Genomic DNA, 18,284 nt, shown 5'->3' on the forward strand with positions numbered 1-18,284 from the left:
TCAGCATGTGGAAGGTGTGTGTTGAATGAACCTGCCTTCTGTTTTTTCTGCACCTGAATAAAAACCCAGCTTGCCTTATTTTATTAATGCTAGCATTAAATCACCGAAGCAAATTTGTTAGTATCTGTTTGAAAGGCTTTTCTGTCTTGCTGGGCATGAGTAGCGTGCTTGCAAAAGAAATCACATTGCATTGGGCTGTGTTTCTGCTTTCGCCTGCCTGCTGCCTGGACCTCAGTATTCCTAGCTGGTGATTCAGGATTATTTGTTTGTTTGCTGCATTTATGTCCCATTTTTTCTGCAAAGAGCTTAAGGCAGCATGTATTTTTTGTGCCTCTCTTGTTTCATCACCACAACGACTCTGCGAGGTAGGTTAGGCTGAGAGTGAGTGGCAGGCCCAAGGTCACTCAGTGAGTTTCATAGCTGAGGGGGGGAGGGAATTTGAACCCTCCCAGTATGACACCCTACACCGCACTGGCTGCATCATTTTCATCACCTCTATCACCGCATACACAACCACTTCGGAACCTGGAAATTATTCTCTGTGTGGGTGGCCAAGTGAGAAAGCAGAAGGGATCCTTGCGCCTTTCACAGTTGTCCACATAAGGGAATTTCAGTGGCTTGCATGTCCAGATACACCTGTTGAAATCTCATTTTCTACACAACCGTGAAATGTTCAGGTGCCAAATGCATAAACAACTCCTGCTGAAATTCCCTCTCTGCCTGCTGTGCTTTCTCTTGGGGCTCCTTAATTAATAGAGCAGATGTTAAGTGGATGATGAAAGCAGTGGGGTGGTTAAGGAGGAGCAGCTGGACTGCAATAAAACCACAAGTCCCGGGTAGCTAATTATAGCAGTAATGAACGTCCTAGATCCATCATTCTAGGGGCTTTTTCTAAGAGTCAGTCACCAGGCAGGAAGGAATGATGAAGTATATAGATGTATAAAATACTAGTTTGCCACCTTTTTGTAGACGGGAGCTTTCCATAGCTGCACAACAATAGGTGAAGCCTTTGCTGATGTGGAAATGCAGTGAAGGGAAGATGGCCTGCACCTGTTGAATTCTACCTGTTGTGTTAAAGGTACAGAGCCTCTTTTCTTTTTTCTGTTGAAGAAACAAAGCGTCAACGCCATTTAAAAAAAATGCATTAAAGAAATTGTGTCAATAGTAGCTTTCCAGGTCCATCAACTTACTTACAAATACGCTTACATTTAAGCATCATGGTAGCTGACAACCTTATAGATTTGGATGAGATCATTCAGATTTGCAACTTTGAGGGGTTTGAATGTATTGAGTTGTATCCTATGTAGCCTTACTTAGAATAGACCTATTGAAATCAATGGACATGATTAACTTTCATCTATTGCATATGTAAGTACTTTAATATAAGACTTAATTTTAAAGTGTTTTAATAGACGATTGATTGATTGATTGATTGATTGATTTAGTACCCCACTCATCTCATTCTGTTGCCTCAACTACTTGGGATGGCTTCCAACATGAAAACGCAATAAAACATTAAACATTATAAACCTCCCTATACAGGAGTGCATTTAGATGTCTTCTGAAGGTTGCAAACTTATCTCCTTGACATCTGATGGGAGGGCGTTCCACAGGGAACGTGCCACTACTGAGAAGCCCCTTTGCCTGGTTCTCTCTAACCTCACCTTTTGCAGTGAGGGAACCGCCAGGAGGTCCTTGGAGTTGAACTCTCAGTGTCCGGGCTGAACCATGTGGGTAGAGATACTCCTTCAGGTTTACAGGGCCATGGCTGTTTAGGGCTTTAAAGGTCACCGTCAACACTTTGAATTGTGCTTGGAAACGTACTGGGAGCCAATGTAGGTCTTTCAGGACCGGTGTTATATGGTCCCAACAGAAGCATAGCTCTCTTGCTGTGCTGTGCTGTGCATACTAGATTATTAATGCTTGATGTTTAGCTGTGCATTTATATTATGTTGGAAGACACTCAGAGTGGCACAAACCTGTCAGATGGATGGGGTATAAATAAATTATTATTATTATTATTATTAAACTTCCAAAAATGTTTGACAACCAAGGCGCGACTTCGGATTGGCTGCAGGAGCTTCCTGCACTGGAATCCACGTTGGACGTTTTGCTTCCAAAGAACATTTGCAAACCGGAACACTCACTTCCAGGTTTGTGGCATTTGGAAGTCAAAACGTTTGAGTTGCAAGGCGTTCAGGATCCAAAGCACGACTGTATTTGAAACTAAAAACAAGAAGCTTTAACACCACCACTGAATTGTTTCTATTTCTGAAGGGCTCTGGACTAAGAATTTTTGGACTGAATAAAAGAAAGGCACATTTGTGCAATGCACCAAGGGATATTTAATGACCTCATAAAGTAGATGGGACCTCAAAGCTTGCCAGAGACAACAGAGCTTGAAATATTAGAGGGAAAACAGAAAAGCCGAAAAGCCCTGATTGTTAACTTCTTCCTTCTCAGTGGAGACTGGCAGGGTGGAAGGCAGAGATGCCAACAGGTAGTGGAGCCAGAGCAGATGGCTGGTTGAACTAGAGCCAGCATGTCCAGTGGTTAGGGGTGATGGGTATTTTAGTTTAGCAACATTTTGAGAGCCAGAAGTCCCCTTCTCCTGCCCTAAAACTTTCAAATTCCAGAAATAGCCTGTGACCAGAAATGGCAGTAATAAACTTTTGAGGAGGGGTGTCTTTCCCCAGATAGAGATAGCAATGTGGGTGGCAGTTCTGCTTCCAGAAATGTTGCACACGGATATTGCATGTAAGCTTTGAAAGTTAATAGCTGCCAACTTGTTTTTTGTAATTTTAATTTGCTTTAAGCTTCTTAAAATATTGGGTTTAATATTACTGTGTTTTAATTGTTGTAACACACCCTGGGACCTTAGGGGGAAGGGCAGGTAATAAATTGTAGTAGTAGTAATTATTAATGTGTGTGGTGATGACGATGACAACAATAACAACAATTTTATTATTTGTACCCCACCCATCTGACTGGGTTGCCCCAGCCACTCCGGGCAGCTTCCAACAAATATAAAAGCATAATAAAACGTCAAACATTAAAAACTTCCCCATACAATGCTGCCTTCAGATGTCTTCTAAAAGTTGTATAGTTATTTACCTCTTTGACATCTAATGTGAGGGTGCTCCAATAGCCACACATCATAGCAACCAGAGTTGTGATTTTGTTAAAGTAGTCTTTACAGTCGAGAGCTTTCAACTTTGCATTTAGGAATTCATGAGAATGCTTTGCCTCCTGCTGGGAACAAATAGATCAGCCCTGCCAGATGTTTTGGACGGCAACGCCCATTACCCCCAGCCCACACAAGCTATCAGTATTCGCTAAGGTATTTCTTGAGTGTTTAAAAGGTAAAGGTAAAGGTACCCCTGCCCGTACGGGCCAGTCTTGACAGACTCTAGGGTTGTGCGCTCATCTCACTCTATAGGCCGGGAGCCAGCGCTATCCACAGACACTTCTGGGTCACGTGGCCAGCGTGACGAAGCTGCTCTGGCGAGCCAGAGCCACACACGGAAACGCCGTTTACCTTCCCGCTAGTAAGCGGTCCCTATTTATCTACTTGCACCCGGGGGTGCTTTCAAACTGCTAGGTTGGCAGGCGCTGGGACCGAGCAACCCCGCCGTGGGGATTCGAACCGCCGACCATGCGATTGGCAAGTCCTAGGCGCTGAGGTTTTACCCACAGCGCCACCCGCATCCCATTTACATTCACAAAATCTTTAGACATTTCACAGAGTGTTTAGACATTCACAAAATCTGACTGGGATTGTTGACGGACGCATGTGAATACTGACCTTCCCCAAAGTTTGGAGATTGGCTGTAATATATAAACTGCCACAGTAATAATTCCTACAATACTTATCTCTGGAGAGGAGAATGCTATGCAGAAATGTTCCCCAAGGACTCATGTTCACAAACCTCCCCTTTTTGTCCTTCATTCAGTGCTTCTCTGCAGGCCTTGAGGCCCCTGGCAAAGTTATGGTGGGGTTCATGTGTCCTGTTTCACCATGGACAGTCCTCTATTTGAAGGGCTGCCTGAGAAAGGAAAGCAGGGGCACTGAAGTTACCCATCGAAAGTATAACCTCCACTGTAGTGAAAAGTACTACATTTCTATTTAAATTACAGTGGTACCTCTGGTTACGTACTTAATTTGTTCTGGAGGTCCGTTCTTAACCTGAAGCACCACTTTAGCTAATGGGGCCTCCCACTGCTGCCGTGCCGCCGGAGCACAATTTCTGTTCTCATCCTGAAGCAAAGTTCTTAACCTGAGGTACTATTTCTGGGTTAGCGGAGTCTGTAACCTGAACCGTATGTAACCTGAAGTGTATGTAACCTGAGGTACCATTGTATAGTCATCATTTCTGGTCTAAGAGCCTGGGCAGTGTGTGGAGGTTCTGGGCTGCCCAAACGACAAGACCCCCTTCTCGGTCTCACTGATGTGGTCCAAAGGAAAACAGAGCAGTTTGTTTGATGTCCTCTTGGCTGCAGGAGTTGTTGGAAGGAGGTTACAGTTCCTCTTTTTTGGCGAGGCATATGCGACACCCCCCTCATAAAGTGCCCTCTAGTGAGCTCCTTCCTCTGTTGGTAAGCCCGCTTGGCTTGCTTGGCTGCAGCTGCACTCTGAGCAACACTCCCAAGGACTACCAGATGTTTGAGAGCCTCATTACGTTTCAACGTCCACAATAGTCCAGAGTCATACTGCATCAGGGGCCTTGTGGGAAATGCCTGGAGCCTGGAGCTGCTTGGGGCAGCTATGACTTTTTCCTCTTTCTGTCAGCAGAAGGCTCAAGGAAGTAGGAGAATGAGTTATTGGCAAATACAGTCAAACCTTGGTTGTCGAACGTAATCCGTTCTGGAAGACCGTTCGACTTCTGAAACATTCGACAACAGAGGCGCAGCTTCCGATTGGTTGGAAGAACTTCTTGCACATAAGCAAAAAAACCTGCGTCGGACATTCAGGTTTCGAGAAATGTTCAAAAACCGGACCATTTACTTCCGGGTTTTCGGCATTTGGGAGCTGAAACGTACAATAATGGAGGTGCTCGGGAACCGAGGTTTGACTGTAGAAGTTTAACTATCGACAGAAAGGGTTGGGTGGGGAATTTAAAACCGAGTTTCAACAATCTATTTTGTCATTTATGTCATTGCAGAACAGAAGAGTCAGTGTCAGAAGATGACAAGAGGAGGTATGTTGCTGTGGATTGGGGTGAAGTTGTACGATCCAAAATGGATTTCCGTTTCATGAGGAAAGAACACAGGGAAAGGGATGGTTTTTAGGTTATTATCCCAAACCAACAACTGTATTTTGGTTTAGTTGCATGAGCAGAGATTCCTAGAGAGTTTAGCTGCACACGCCCCCCAATATATTGTTGTCATCTCAACCTCTGCTTTACCCCCTGATGCTGGGAAACAGTCATAGCACAGAAGCAAATTAAGGACCTTTCTTAGAGTAAACAATGATGCAAAGAAGGCCTGTGAGAGGCCACATTCTTTAAACAGAATGTTTGATGGAAAACTGCTGTAGGTTATTCAAAGAGACTCTTAAGAGGGGAGGCTACAGGGTTAGAGCCCTTCCTCCAATTAGCTGAGCCTCCCTCCGCATGTTGATCAGGCAAACAAGATGGCTGCGGTAGTGAACCGTCAATTGGTAATAGTCAATTGATCGGTTGGCGCAGTCCGTTTTCTATGACCAGCTGCACAGTCTGGCTTGCTATGCCTTGAGAGCTGAAGTCTGCTGTGGATGGAGAAACTGAGCTACTTTCTTGAGAGGGAGAGTTGAGGCTGAGAAGAAAGAGGCTGAGCCTTAAATAGTGAGCTGCTTCTGCCATTCTGTATAACATTCAAGAACTGTGTCTTATCTGTATTGTTGGGATCCATTTTGAATTTATATAATAATAATAATAATTTATTATTTATACCCTGCCCATCTGGCTGGGTTTCCCCAGCCACTCTGGGCGGCTTCCAACCGAATATTAAAAACAATACAGTGTCAGACATGAAAACTTCCCTAAACAGGGCCACCTTCAGTTGTCTTTTAAAAGTAAAATAGTTGTTTAATTTTTAATTTAATTTAATTTTTAATGCAAGACTGGGTCACCTTGAGCAAGGGGTAGATCCCAAACAGGCAAAACGGAGACTGGAGGAGGCAGATTGCTTAGAATCATAGAATCGTGGAAATTGGAAGGGACCCCAGATATCAGCTAGTCCGACCCTCAGCTAAAGAATCCTTGACAGATGGCCACCCAACCTCTGCTTAAAAACCTCCAATGAAGGAGAGTCCACCACCTTCTGAGGGAGTCTCTTCCACTTTCAAACAGCTCTTACCACCAGAAAATTCCTCCTAATGTTTAGTTGGAATCTTCTTGTAATTTGAACCCATTGGTTTGGGTCCTACACTCCAGAGCAGGAGAAAACAAGCTTGCTCCGTCTTCCATGTTGCAGCCCTTCAGATACTTGAAGACTGCTATCATATCTCTTCCGAAAAGCTGCATGATCTAGCATATTGAATTTTACCTCTGCAATGAACACACAAGGTCACCTAAAGCAAGCTACTCCCTTCCACTCTCTGTCTCCCCCCTCTTACATGATGGATGGTAATAATGCTAACTTGGATTGGGTTGTTGTGCCGATTGCAACCAGCTAACACGTGTGAAATGCTTTCAACACTTGAAAAGTCCTATACAAACGTTAAAGTAGTTAATTTTGCTGCTATTAGTATTAGGTATACTCTCAGTTTAAGTTATGGTTTTCATGTCGGTGTTTTTCCATTCCATTAAGGAACTATGGAGGTGTTTATGTGGGTCTCCCAGCTGATGCAGCTACCAAGATTTCCACCCAGTCAAAGACGGCGTCTCAAGGTACTTCTTAAAAAGGTGTGTGCTTTTAGTGTTTCCAGTGTGCTAGCATCTCTAATTTATCATAGCGCTAAGATAGTTGTTTTGGTGTTTGAAACTGTTAACCAATTAGAAGCCATTTGGTATATAACCAACCAACCAACCAAGAAACAAACAAACAAATAAGGCAGCTATGTTCACTGCTTAGATTGTATTAGATCAGTCTGGTGAAGGCTGTATTAGATGATCACTTTTGTTCAATGACTACCAAGCACTGTAGCATCTGCGAGGGTCCTTTCCAAAGCCTAGTTAGTGCTCTCCCAGCTTTCGGAAGGAGGGCTCTAGGATCCTGCCAGAGCCTCACACCTCCTTCCCAAAGCCCAGTGCCCACTTAGCCAGCTTTGAGAAAGCAGTGTGAGGGCTGGGGGAGGGCATCAAATTTTGGCCTCACTCCCCCCATCCCACATGACAAGGGTTCCACATCAAAGTATTCTCTGAATAGTTGGGCCGTGCTAATATAGTTTTAACACCATTTGAGATGCTGGAGCAGGGGTGAGGAACCTCTTTCAGCCTGAGGGCTGCATTCCAACATGGACAACCTTTGGGGGGGCACAGTGGGCGGGGCCAGAGGGAAGAGTGAGCAGAGCAACAGATGTGCCTTTTATCTTTGTGCAGTAGTCCACATTTGTTCTATGCAAAATTCAGAGATTTCTAAACACACACACACACATTCATTCTCCATCAACGTCAGCAGGAGCCATTAATCACAGTTCAAGGACATATTCCAGCCAGGCAAAAACACTTGTGGACTAGCACAGAGTAGGGCTGGTGAGGTGTGTAGCCTGAGGAAAGTCCTGAGGGCTGGGCAGAGATGCTTGAAGGGTCTGGGTCTGAGGTTTCCCATCTCTGCTCTTGAGTGCCTATGACCTCATTGTAATTGCCCCATGCACAGTATATGCATGCTTCCTACATCACCACTGTGAGTCTTCAATCTGCTTTCTTTAATTTATATCTGGTTTAAGTTTTACATATGGGTGACCGTGACAAATGGGGGTTGCGAAATTTCCCCTAGCAGACTTTGCCAGCTGGAAAAGCATGATGTAAATAAAACAAATAAACTACTAAATGGGTTAGGGCTGTACAGTGGTACCTCGGTTTTCAAATGTCCTGGAAGCTGAACGTTTCGGTTTTTGAATGCCAAACACCCGGAAGTAAATGCTTCCGTTTTCGAACGTGCCTCAGAAGTTGAATGGCTTCCACTGCGTGGACATGTTATTTCCCCCCGTTTTCTGTAGACCGCCCTTTGCGACTCAGTTTTCAAACGTTTTGGAAGTTGAGCAGTCTTCCGGAAGGGATTATGTTCGAAAACCAAGGTACCATTGTAACTGTATCAAATGTGAATCTTCAGGGCATTTCTACTTCAATCACAACTGGCCCGCTTGAAAGTTCTTTCACCCCCTGGATTATGGTCCTTATTACTCATGCAACATTTCCCTCCCAATCAGTTATCTGCGTAGACCATTCTTCGCAATGGAATTCAGAGCTGCCTTTCGGCTGAAGATTTGCATAGCCAGAAGCATGAAGCCACCAAAAAGCTTCTTGGCAGTGAAAGTTACAACGGCAGATCAAGAAGCTGGATGCTCAAAATGGAACTGAAGCATAGGACTGTGATTTATGGATCTTTTTGATGTCCTCCGGTCAGCGTTAATTAACAGATGGGTATTTCTGCACAAAAAGCTGATGCAGTTGATCGCCAGCACTTTGGCCGTACTACAGAGTCTACGGATGACAATAGATCTGTTTTTTTCATTTGGCTACTTTTGATAGCTTTTATATAACAAGACCAATACTGCTGTTCACGCAAGTGTTCCTAGGCTAAGGTTAGTGCAAATGAACTATTGATTTACTCCAGAGTAATATATTTGAGTAATATATGCAGGCTACTGCTGTGGGAAATAGGAGTTAGGTATCAATAGGCATTGTCAGCTATTTCTAATTACACCCTACTTTTATACTGTTAACCTGCCACTGATGTTGACATATCACTTTTTAGAAGTGTAGGAATTGTTCAGGAAAAATTATTTTGCCAGAAATATATTCAATGAGTTGCCAGTCTACTTACTACCTACTAACGAACTGTCATTTATTTCAGTGAGATGCTAACTTGCCTGCCTACCTTTCTTTATTTTGTTTTAGTGGCTGAAAATAACCTCTACTTTTACCAAACAATCATGTGCTGTGTCTTTCATTTTACATACAGATAATAATGATATATGTAAATTATTATTATTATTATTTTAAAAAATGAACAGAAGACAATGGCAGGAAGGAACTTGCAAGTGCTGCAGCCAGGCAAATGCTACTCATTTCTTGCAATGAATTTCCATGTAAGTTCCATTGAACTAAATGGCACCTGTTCAGCCACAGTCCTTGATGGGCCGTAATCAGCGCAAAGCTTTATAGAGATGATCAAACCTCGAGTTCTGCACACCTCTTAAATCTGGAGGTGTTCTGATCAGCATCAGAGTTGGTATCTTAATCTTGTTAATGGCAACATTTCATTATGTGAAACTTCATCCCAACATTTCATTCCAACCTCTGCCTTTTATATACCATCCCGTTAAATGTTTTCAAACACAGTTAACTTCATACTGGTGATCTTTCAGGGTAGCACCACTCAGTGTTTCTGCATGGCTGAATATGATGTATTAAATTATTGAAGCATTTTTGCATAACTCTTGTGCTGTCCTTTCTGTTTTGAAGATGGCACCTGCCCCACCAGCTCACTCCCATCGTACTCATGATGATTCTGAAATGATCTGATGGACTGCAGTGCTGTGGACCACTTAGTGAATCATGAGCACATACACAGGGCAGGAGTGTAAAGAGATTTAGCTGTAGGGCCACTGTATGACGCTAATAGGTGTTGCACATTATAGGCAACTGCCTTAAACCAAGCCATCTATTCCAGTGTTGTCTATTCTGACTGGCAACAGCTTTCCAGGCTCTCAGGGAATTAAGTCTTCCATGTGGCAGTTTATTGTGGACTCAGTTCTGCTCATGCATACAATTTCCCCCCATAGCATTCACACGACATCCTCATGAAAATGCCACCCCATATCCCTCCCCAGTCAGGAGCGATTGTTTCAACAGCCTGAGCCATTTGGATGCTCCAGAGGTCGACCAGGGCTTTGACAGGAGCGCCAGTCATATTAACACCCTTAGCAAACCACAATTCCCAGGGTTATTTTGAGGAAGCCATGGCTGTTTCAAGTGGCATGGCACTGTTTTAAATGTATTATACAGATGGGGCCTTATTATTTGTAAGTGCAGTCTGGTCATAAATTGCCAGGATGAAATAACTTTTGCTGTTTTGTGAAAAAGGCTACTGTGGAATGTCAGGCGAAAGGAAGCCTTTAACCAGGGGCTTTTCTTTTAAAGAGGAGATTCTCTCACACCAGGGAGCAGAACATGCCAGTCATAAATCCTGCATTTCCAGTGTTGTGGAGAATTTGTCTTCTGCACTTTCCCATACATTTTTACTATCTAGATAACACTTGCTTTTAGGGAGACACCAAAGAAGATCTCAGTGTACAAAGAATATATGATTTATAGAAATACAGAAGCAATGTCATATTTTAAGTAGTAAAGTGCTTTACAAGGGAGGCCAAACTCTCTAAGGCAGACAGTCCTTTGTCTCCCAGTCATACTTTCTGTGGTGCAAAGAGGAAGTTTAATCCTAGTTATAGGTTCTGGAACAAGGATTATGTTAGAAATGCCAGAATATGCAATGTTCTTTGAAGGCTTATGGTCTAAAATGCCACCCCTAATGCAACTCTCTGTCTCTTGTTAACCACTGTTCACTTTCAATGTTGTCTTTGAATTTCTGTCAAATAAGGAATCCTTTTTTTCCTGCTCTTGAAGTCTCCATTACTGGTTTTCCTAATCTTGAAGATATGGATATTTTGAAGTTCAATTCTGGGGAAGAAGGGGGGGCAGAGATGAGGGGAAATCATATTGCATGTAGAAATGGGTACTGTCTACATTCTCTGGATCAGTCTCAAACCCATCATGTCTCTACTTGCAGCCTCTTTCTGCTCCAGGCTCTGCTTCCTAGTCCTTGTGACAAACAGATCCTAGTAATGATAACGGTAAACATCAACAATTCTGGAAATGGAGGGTAGTGCCACATGTGCAGTCTCTTCCTGTCACGCCCACTTGCCCAGGAAGGGTGCACAAATCATGCACTCATGCACAAAACCAATGGACATTATTTTTTTTATTTTTGGAACCACACTCAACAGGGCAACTGGAGATTCACACACACAAAGCCAGTCATACCTGTTAAAAACTATGAAATTAGCAAGCCTAAATATGAAGCTACTAAAGAAGAAACAACCATAAGAAGGGACCATTGGGTGACAGATATTAGCAGCCTGAATATATTAATTCAAATTTGGTGTGAACAACCCACCTTGCTTTGGAGGAGGGGTCCACCAGCTATGGTCTGCACACCAGATTCAGGTGGTCCATAGCATTTCCACATTGCATATTCCTATTGATTGTATTTTTATTGCTTCTTTTCTTTCTTATGCTGCATTTTATTGTATTGCAATTCGAATATGAAATGCAGTAGAATAAAATATAATTTAAGAAATAAAAGAAGCAGTAAAATTACAATTACAGATCATACAACGTCCAGCAACAGCAGATTATGATTGCTGCAGCAACAAACAGAAAAAAAACAAACCATCACCAATTTTCAAGTGGTCCATGGGAGTGGGGGGGGGGTGAGTTTGGGAACCACTGCTGTAGATAACTTGTTCACATCTAGCAGGATTTGTGAAAATCTAGTACTGCAACTTCTGAAATGCATTATTTGCACTTTCCCAGCAGAGGGCGGAAGAGCTCCAGCAACAGCAGTAAAACTGGCTTCGGTTGGTCGCCAGGAACACACACTGAGGTCTATGTGTGTCTGCTTTGGAAAACTTGACGGAATATGACTTTTGATTTATTCTAGGTGTGTTATTCCACCCCACCCTTCTCAAAATTATTTTAACCAGGGGCTCTACAGGATCATCAAGTGTGGGAAGCCTGTAGCCCTCCAGAAGTTTTCTCCTGCTCCAGAGGGTAGGACTCGATCCAGTGGATTCAAATTAAAAGAAAGGTGATTCTGACTAAACACAAGGAAGAACTTTCTGACAGGAAGAGCTGCTTGACGGTGCAACGGACTCCATCGGGAGGCTGTGGACTAGCATTCAATGGAGGATTTGAAGCAGAGGTTGGATGGTCATCTGTCATGAGAGTCCTGCTTTGCAGGACATTGGACTCGATGACTCCTGGGGTCCCATCTAACTCTAAGATTCTATGTTGTTGGCCTTTAACTTGCATCAGCCTCAGCGAGCGCAATGAATGGTCAGAGTTGAGGGGAGCTGTGGTCCAGCAACATCTGGTTCCACACCCTCTTTTGCCTTGGTCTTTAACTCAAAGCGGGGACACGGGTGGCGCTGTGGGTTAAACCACAGAGTCTAGGACTTGCCGATCAGAAGGTCGGCAGTTCGAATCCCCGCGACGGGGTGAGCGCCCGTTGCTCAGTCCCTGCTCCTGCCAACATAGCAGTTTGAAAGCATATCAAGGTTCAAGTAGATAAATAGGTACCACTCCAGAGGGAAGGTAAATGGCATTTCCGTGCGCTGCTCTGGTTTGCCAGAAGTGGCTTAGTCATGCTGGCCACATGACCCGGAAGCTGTACGCCGGCTCCCTCAGCCAATAAAGCGAGATGAGCACCGCAACCCCAGAGTCGGCCACGACTGGACCTAATAGTCAGGGGTCCCTTTACCTTTAACTTTATAACTCAAAGCATGGGGAAAAGACAAACAAGCTCATGAGCAATCTTTTTATATTCATCTGTTCACAGGTCATGCTTATGAGCTATTTGTTAAATCTACACTTCAGTGACCCTAAACTCCAATTTTATTCCACAGAGCAATAAATGTTGCAAAGCACACATATTTTCTTGTATTAACTGAGTATGTATGGCTGGATTTGGTTGCATAATTTATCTCGCACTCTCACCCCCTCCCTGCTTTTCCAGAATTTTGGGTGTTTTTCAGAGGCAGCCTGACTCCTTTCGTCACCTAAGGAGAAGCGATTCAGGCTTTTGGCATTCCAGATGTTGATGGACTACAACCCCCATTATCCCTGACCATTGGCCATGCTGGCAAGGGCTGCTGGGAGCTAAGAGTCCAACAACATCTGGAGGCTCACAGTTCGGTTGCCACATGGACCTTATCATGTTGAAAAGCATATCCATGTTGTGTCTGTTTAGCAGTACAGGTGCAATGCAGCAGCTATTGAGCATTAGCGGTGAAGTCCATTCAAATTTCACACTAAGCACAAATTCCTCTCAGGCAAGCCACATTCCCTCATCCTCAGTTCTTCATCAGTGATGAGGATGAGGATACTACATGATCCAAATGAACTATAATAAGTTTTTTCCCCCAGGCTTTACTTTCCAGTCATGACTCATGATTCTCCCTACCGCTGATGGGAGAGAGAGACAGAGGAGAGTGACAGAGAAGAGTGACACAGCTGGTCTCCAACCTCACACTGTGGGTTAGGTCTAATGGCTATCTGCTACATCATCCTGGGATGCCCTGTCTCTGGACAAGAAACAAGTGTGAAGATAATGTTACTTCGGTGCTGGACTGCTTCTCTCCGGCACTGCCAAAGTGGAAGGGGCCCACCATAGTTAAGGTGGAAGGGACAGCACAGTTTCAAATTACCTGATAAATGTCTCATGTACTGCAGATATTAATACTGCTCAGCTTGAAGTGACTGGATGCATAAAAACTGACTCCTTTTGGAATAAAATGTTGTCCAGATTCAAAGCTTTACATGCAGAACTTAAATCAAAACAGAACAAAAAATGGTAAATGATCCGTCTAAACAGCTCCATAAGATCATGTGCATGTCCAGCATAAGCTCAGCATCTTATATTATGTATTAGTCTTCATCCTGCCTAAGGCTATGTAGCTCCTGGAGAGCCATTATCACATCTTACTGCCGCTCTGGCTGGGAACAAAAGGCCAGGGCAACTCCCTTCAAAATGGTGATTTGCAATTCAGTAGCCTCGCATGTGATCTAAGGTTAAACACTCACATGTTAGCGAGCAGAGAACAATAGTGCTTAGAAAGCTCTTCTTGAACTTCAATGGAATCTTCCAGTTAAACCCTTTCTGCAACATAGGCATTCTCCATTTCAGTGTGAATTAAGCAATTATACATAACAACATGCCGGTTAATGCATTTTTATCCCACTCTTCCTCTACTCTTCCCTTAATAGTGTGCATACATGATTCTCTTTCCCCCTCCACTTTAACTTCATGACAGCCCTGTGAGGTGAGCTAGGTGACTGATGCAGAGGGAGTTTCATGACTCAATTTGAATCGGCTCTTCCCAGCCCAGAACAATAACCATCTACTACACCAGGTTGGCTGTATTCTTAGTCAAAGCAATCTGCAGTTTCAGTACTAGAGGCCATCATAGTCCAAAATTTGGGATAAGACCATGCACATTCTGGCATTTAAATTCAAAGTTGCATTTAGTAGAGTTTGCAGCTTACAAAATCCACAATTTGGTGGAGAAGCAAGACCACCCTGAATTTCAATAACAGCTTGCAATAAAATCTTGGCTTTTAAACAATGCCTTGGCTGCTCTTCAGCTTTACGGGTGTTGTGTTTTTTTTTTTAAGTTAAAAAGAATACTTCTTTAAATCATAAAGCATGCCCTGTATTTTATTTCTCTGCAAAGAAGTCTTTAAAATCTGAAATATGCTGAATAGGAGAGAGGCAGGGTCACAAAAGCATTTAGAATGAAAGAAAGCTGAGGAAATTAATATATTATTGTTCCAGTTGCTATTTGCGCTCTTAAACTATGCCTGGATTGCTGGTCTATGTACATGACTGTGTTTCCCCTAAGTATAATTCAAGCAGAGAGGGCAAGCATTGGGATCTCGAGAGTACAATAATGTAAGATCTCCCTCTTTTTTCTATCCAGCCCCCATTTTGTTCAATGTACACCTTCGCAGCCATTTTAGGGCCAAACTAGATGCCAGGAGTGCTCTGATGGTGTTTCCTGCTTGGCAGGGGGTTGGACTCGATGGCCCTTGTGGTCTCTTCCAACTCTCTGATTCTATGATTCTATGTGAGGAACCTTCTCCTTATGTGTGGGTTTGACTCAAACGTAAATAAAGTAGGGGGTGGGTGCATGGGGTGGTCTGCTGGATTCCCTCCACCTCCCACTCCCAGTTTATCCCCCTACAGGTCACTTTACCCTCAGCCAGAAGTGAACCTGGCCAGGAGGAAAAGGTCTCATCATGAGAAAGTCTGTAGGAGGTCCAAATGGGCATGCAGAGGGCTGAGCATCCCATCACATGCCCCTTTTGCTCTTTAAATCAAGCTGCATCCCCTATCCCCCACATTATATGCATGTATACATTTCTTAAATGTGTTCCCCACCCTTCAGCTGGAGCACAGGTTGAGCTGCATTTACGAACGGGTGAATCTGTCCATTTCAGTTTCACATTTTCCACCACCTTAAGTTCAGTGCACTTACATCAGCAAGTGATTTTTCTTCCTTATAAAAGCTGACCAGCATTTTAGGGTGGAATTCAACATCACACAGTGACAAACCCCCCTCTACTGTTTGGGGGGTTCTCCTGACCCTCCAGAGTGGATTTGGGGGAGGTGTGGGGAGCAGGGAGTTTGGGGGCAGGAGACACAGGGAGAAAGAATGCTCACTGTTGTGCTCATGGAAGTCCTTGCATTGGCTTTCACTAGCTCACCAGGATAGTGGATTCTGGCCTCTTGGTCAAATTCTCCAAATACATCCACATTTGCTTGCAAAGTTGCTCAATACACATATTTTTGCAAGGCAATTTTCCCTAATAAAAGGCATTTTTGCATGTTATTTTCATGAATATATGCATTCTCATGCACACTTTAGCATACACATTGCTGGGCAACTGCATTGCAAAATTCAGAGAAGTGCAGATTTTGAGGAATGGCTGGCTGCATTCAGTTTGCATGTTGTTTTGGAAAGAGTTAAGTAGGTAGTTTCATTCTGTATATGCAGACTGGATCACAATTCTCACCCATACCTAGTGACATGCAATTAAAACTAGATCATACAACACTTAAAACTACAGTAAAAGTTATTCATTTATTATTCCATATTTATAGCTGTTAAAGCCTGCAGCGGTTACACCCAGGCAATCCCAGCTCAAGACATTTTGCTACCTGAGGCAGATGAGTTCTGAGTCAAGGTGTGTGGTAGTAGGGCAGAGTTATTTTGGCACCTGAAGCAGAAAATCCCACAAGCTCTTCTCCCCCTTCCCAGCAGTAATGAGCAAAACAACAACTTGGTGCCCTTTTATAATACCCAAAATTCAACTTCCTGAGGTGCCTGCATCTCACTCTGTCTAATGCAGGAGTCAGCAAACTTTTTCAGCAGGGGGCTGGTCCACTGTCCCTCAGACCTTGTGAGGGGCTGGACTATATTTTGCAAAAAATAAATAAATGAATGAATGAATTCCTATGCCCCACAAATAACCCAGAGATGCATTTAAAATAAAAGGACACATTCTACTCATGTAAAAACATGCTGATTCCCGGACCATCTGTGGGCCAGATTGAGAAGGCGATTGGGCCAGATCTGGCCCCCGGGCCTTAGTTTGTCTACCCATGGTCTAATGGTAGGGCTGGCTACCTTGTGGGGAGCTGGGCCTGTTGTACAGTAGAGGAAATGCTACCTCTGAATGGAAGCAACTCTAGAGATTCCTAATGCTGGGTGATTCCCATGTCAAAAAGGAAGAAGAAGAGGAGGAGTAGGAGGAGTAGTAGTAGTTTGGATTCAATATTCCGCTTTATCACTACCAGAAGGAGTCTCAAAGCGGCAAACATTCTCCTTTCCCTTCTTCCCCCACAACAAACACTCTGTGAGGTGAGTGGGGCTGAGAGACTTCAGAGAAGTGTGACTGGCCCAAGGTCACCCAGCAGCTGCATGTGGAGGAGCGGAGACACGAACCCGGTTCACCAGATTACGAGACTACCACTCTTAACCACTACACCACACTGGCTCTCTACATATCTCTGTGTTGCTTATTGAACCCTGAAGGTGGAATTCTGGCTCTGCAGAGGTTAAGAGGACCTATGCAGCCCCCTGCAAGAGTTCGAAACACAGGCCTGCAGCAAGGCTTCTCCCAGGCTGAGGAAAGAGCTAAAGGTTGCCGGGTGCTATGTTCTCCTTAACAGTTAGCCCACTCCACCTGGGTATAATACAGAGACCAGACTTTGAGAACCGCTGGTTTAAAGAGTTGATTCAAACCCCTGTGGAAATAGCTGGTGCCCAATTGGCTGCACCTCTTTCATTTCATTTCTTTCTGCATTTCCCCCCTTGTATTGTTCACTTCCATCTGAGAACAACTGCTATGTGTTTTGAACAACAGTCTGAGTAATTAGAGCCAGTCAACTTTGCTGTGCATAAATTGCCAGCCCGAATGTGCTGATGTCACCTGGGGTGTTTGTTTTCCCTGGGACTAATTAAGGGGCCTAATTTGATGGCGCACTGAAAACAGATCGGCCTTTTGTGCTCCAACATGAGTTATACGCGGGTCCCTCCCAAAGGTGTGTGCAATTGTAATCCTAATTAACTTTGCCACTCAGAGTACTTTTGGTATATGCAAATACAAGGCATCTGGCTCCAGGCACAATTACATGTAAATTTGCCCTGCCTGCTGTTTCAATAAAAAAATTGAAAACTTAATCAGCCCATATGTTTTCTGCTAGATGTTTTGCGTGCAGCCTGTTGGTAAAAGAAGGGGGGGGGATTCCTCCTGGCTCACCCAGGGGTGAAGCTCAGTAATTTTAGACATTGAACTTAATGTCCTTACGGAGAACCCTTTTTAGATGGCTAAGATTTAAAGCACGCAATTTACATCTCACCCCTCCCTGTCTCCATGCTTTACAACCCTGATACATTAAAACAAAAAACATTTCCCCCTCTTTTGTCTTTGGCATCTATAACAATTACGTAGGCCTATTTGTGTGTGTGTGTGTGTGTGTTACTTGGTGTGTGTGACTTGGTGTGCTGAAACATCCCATAGACTCCTGAGGGATAATCATATTTGACCTGAAACATGAGGGGAGGGGTTGGTAGGATGATTCGCACGTTGCTAAATGGCATCACTTTTCAGAGTGCTGTGCTTGGCAATGAAATCTTTCGTGGCCTTTTTATAATCATATCTCACACTCCGAATGCTGGAGACCAAGGAACTGGCATGACTTCATGATCTATGCACACATTCAGGACTAGATGCCATGAACTGAAAGTCAGCAGCTTCTGTTTAGTTTACCTTTTTCAGGATAGTGAGCTTGCATAC

The 18,284-nt window shown here is 43.8% G+C and overlaps 1 protein-coding gene and 1 long non-coding RNA gene across 3 annotated transcripts in view; one reads left to right on the forward strand and one right to left on the reverse strand.

The window, feature by feature from the left end:
* LOC308596724 (overexpressed in colon carcinoma 1 protein) overlaps nt 1-9,580 on the forward strand; it is a 25,722-nt gene extending 16,142 nt beyond the window's left edge. The window contains exons 3-5 of one of the 2 annotated variants that reach the window (XR_014012680.1): nt 970-1,078; nt 5,163-5,198; nt 6,790-6,884. Coding sequence is in view for 1 of the 2 variants with exons in the window: in XM_081211917.1 (XP_081068043.1) it covers nt 5,163-5,198; nt 6,790-6,869; nt 8,351-8,403 (169 nt within the window). In the remaining variant the exon portion in view is untranslated. Of the gene's footprint in view, nt 1-969; nt 1,079-5,162; nt 5,199-6,789; nt 6,885-8,350 lie in introns of those variants that run through there. The other variant, XM_081211917.1, reaches the window with a different exon arrangement.
* On the reverse strand, nt 9,148-14,554 carry LOC308596725. Its single transcript, XR_014012681.1, has 2 exons — nt 13,631-14,554; nt 9,148-10,823 (listed from the first exon to the last, which is right to left on the reverse strand). It is a non-coding gene; the product is annotated as an uncharacterized lncRNA (long non-coding RNA).
* Nucleotides 14,555-18,284: the final 3,730 nt, after the last annotated feature.

Source organism: Podarcis bocagei, assembly GCF_964188305.1.
Source record: "Podarcis bocagei genome assembly, chromosome: 10".
NCBI classification, from domain to species: Eukaryota; Metazoa; Chordata; class Lepidosauria; order Squamata; family Lacertidae; genus Podarcis; species Podarcis bocagei.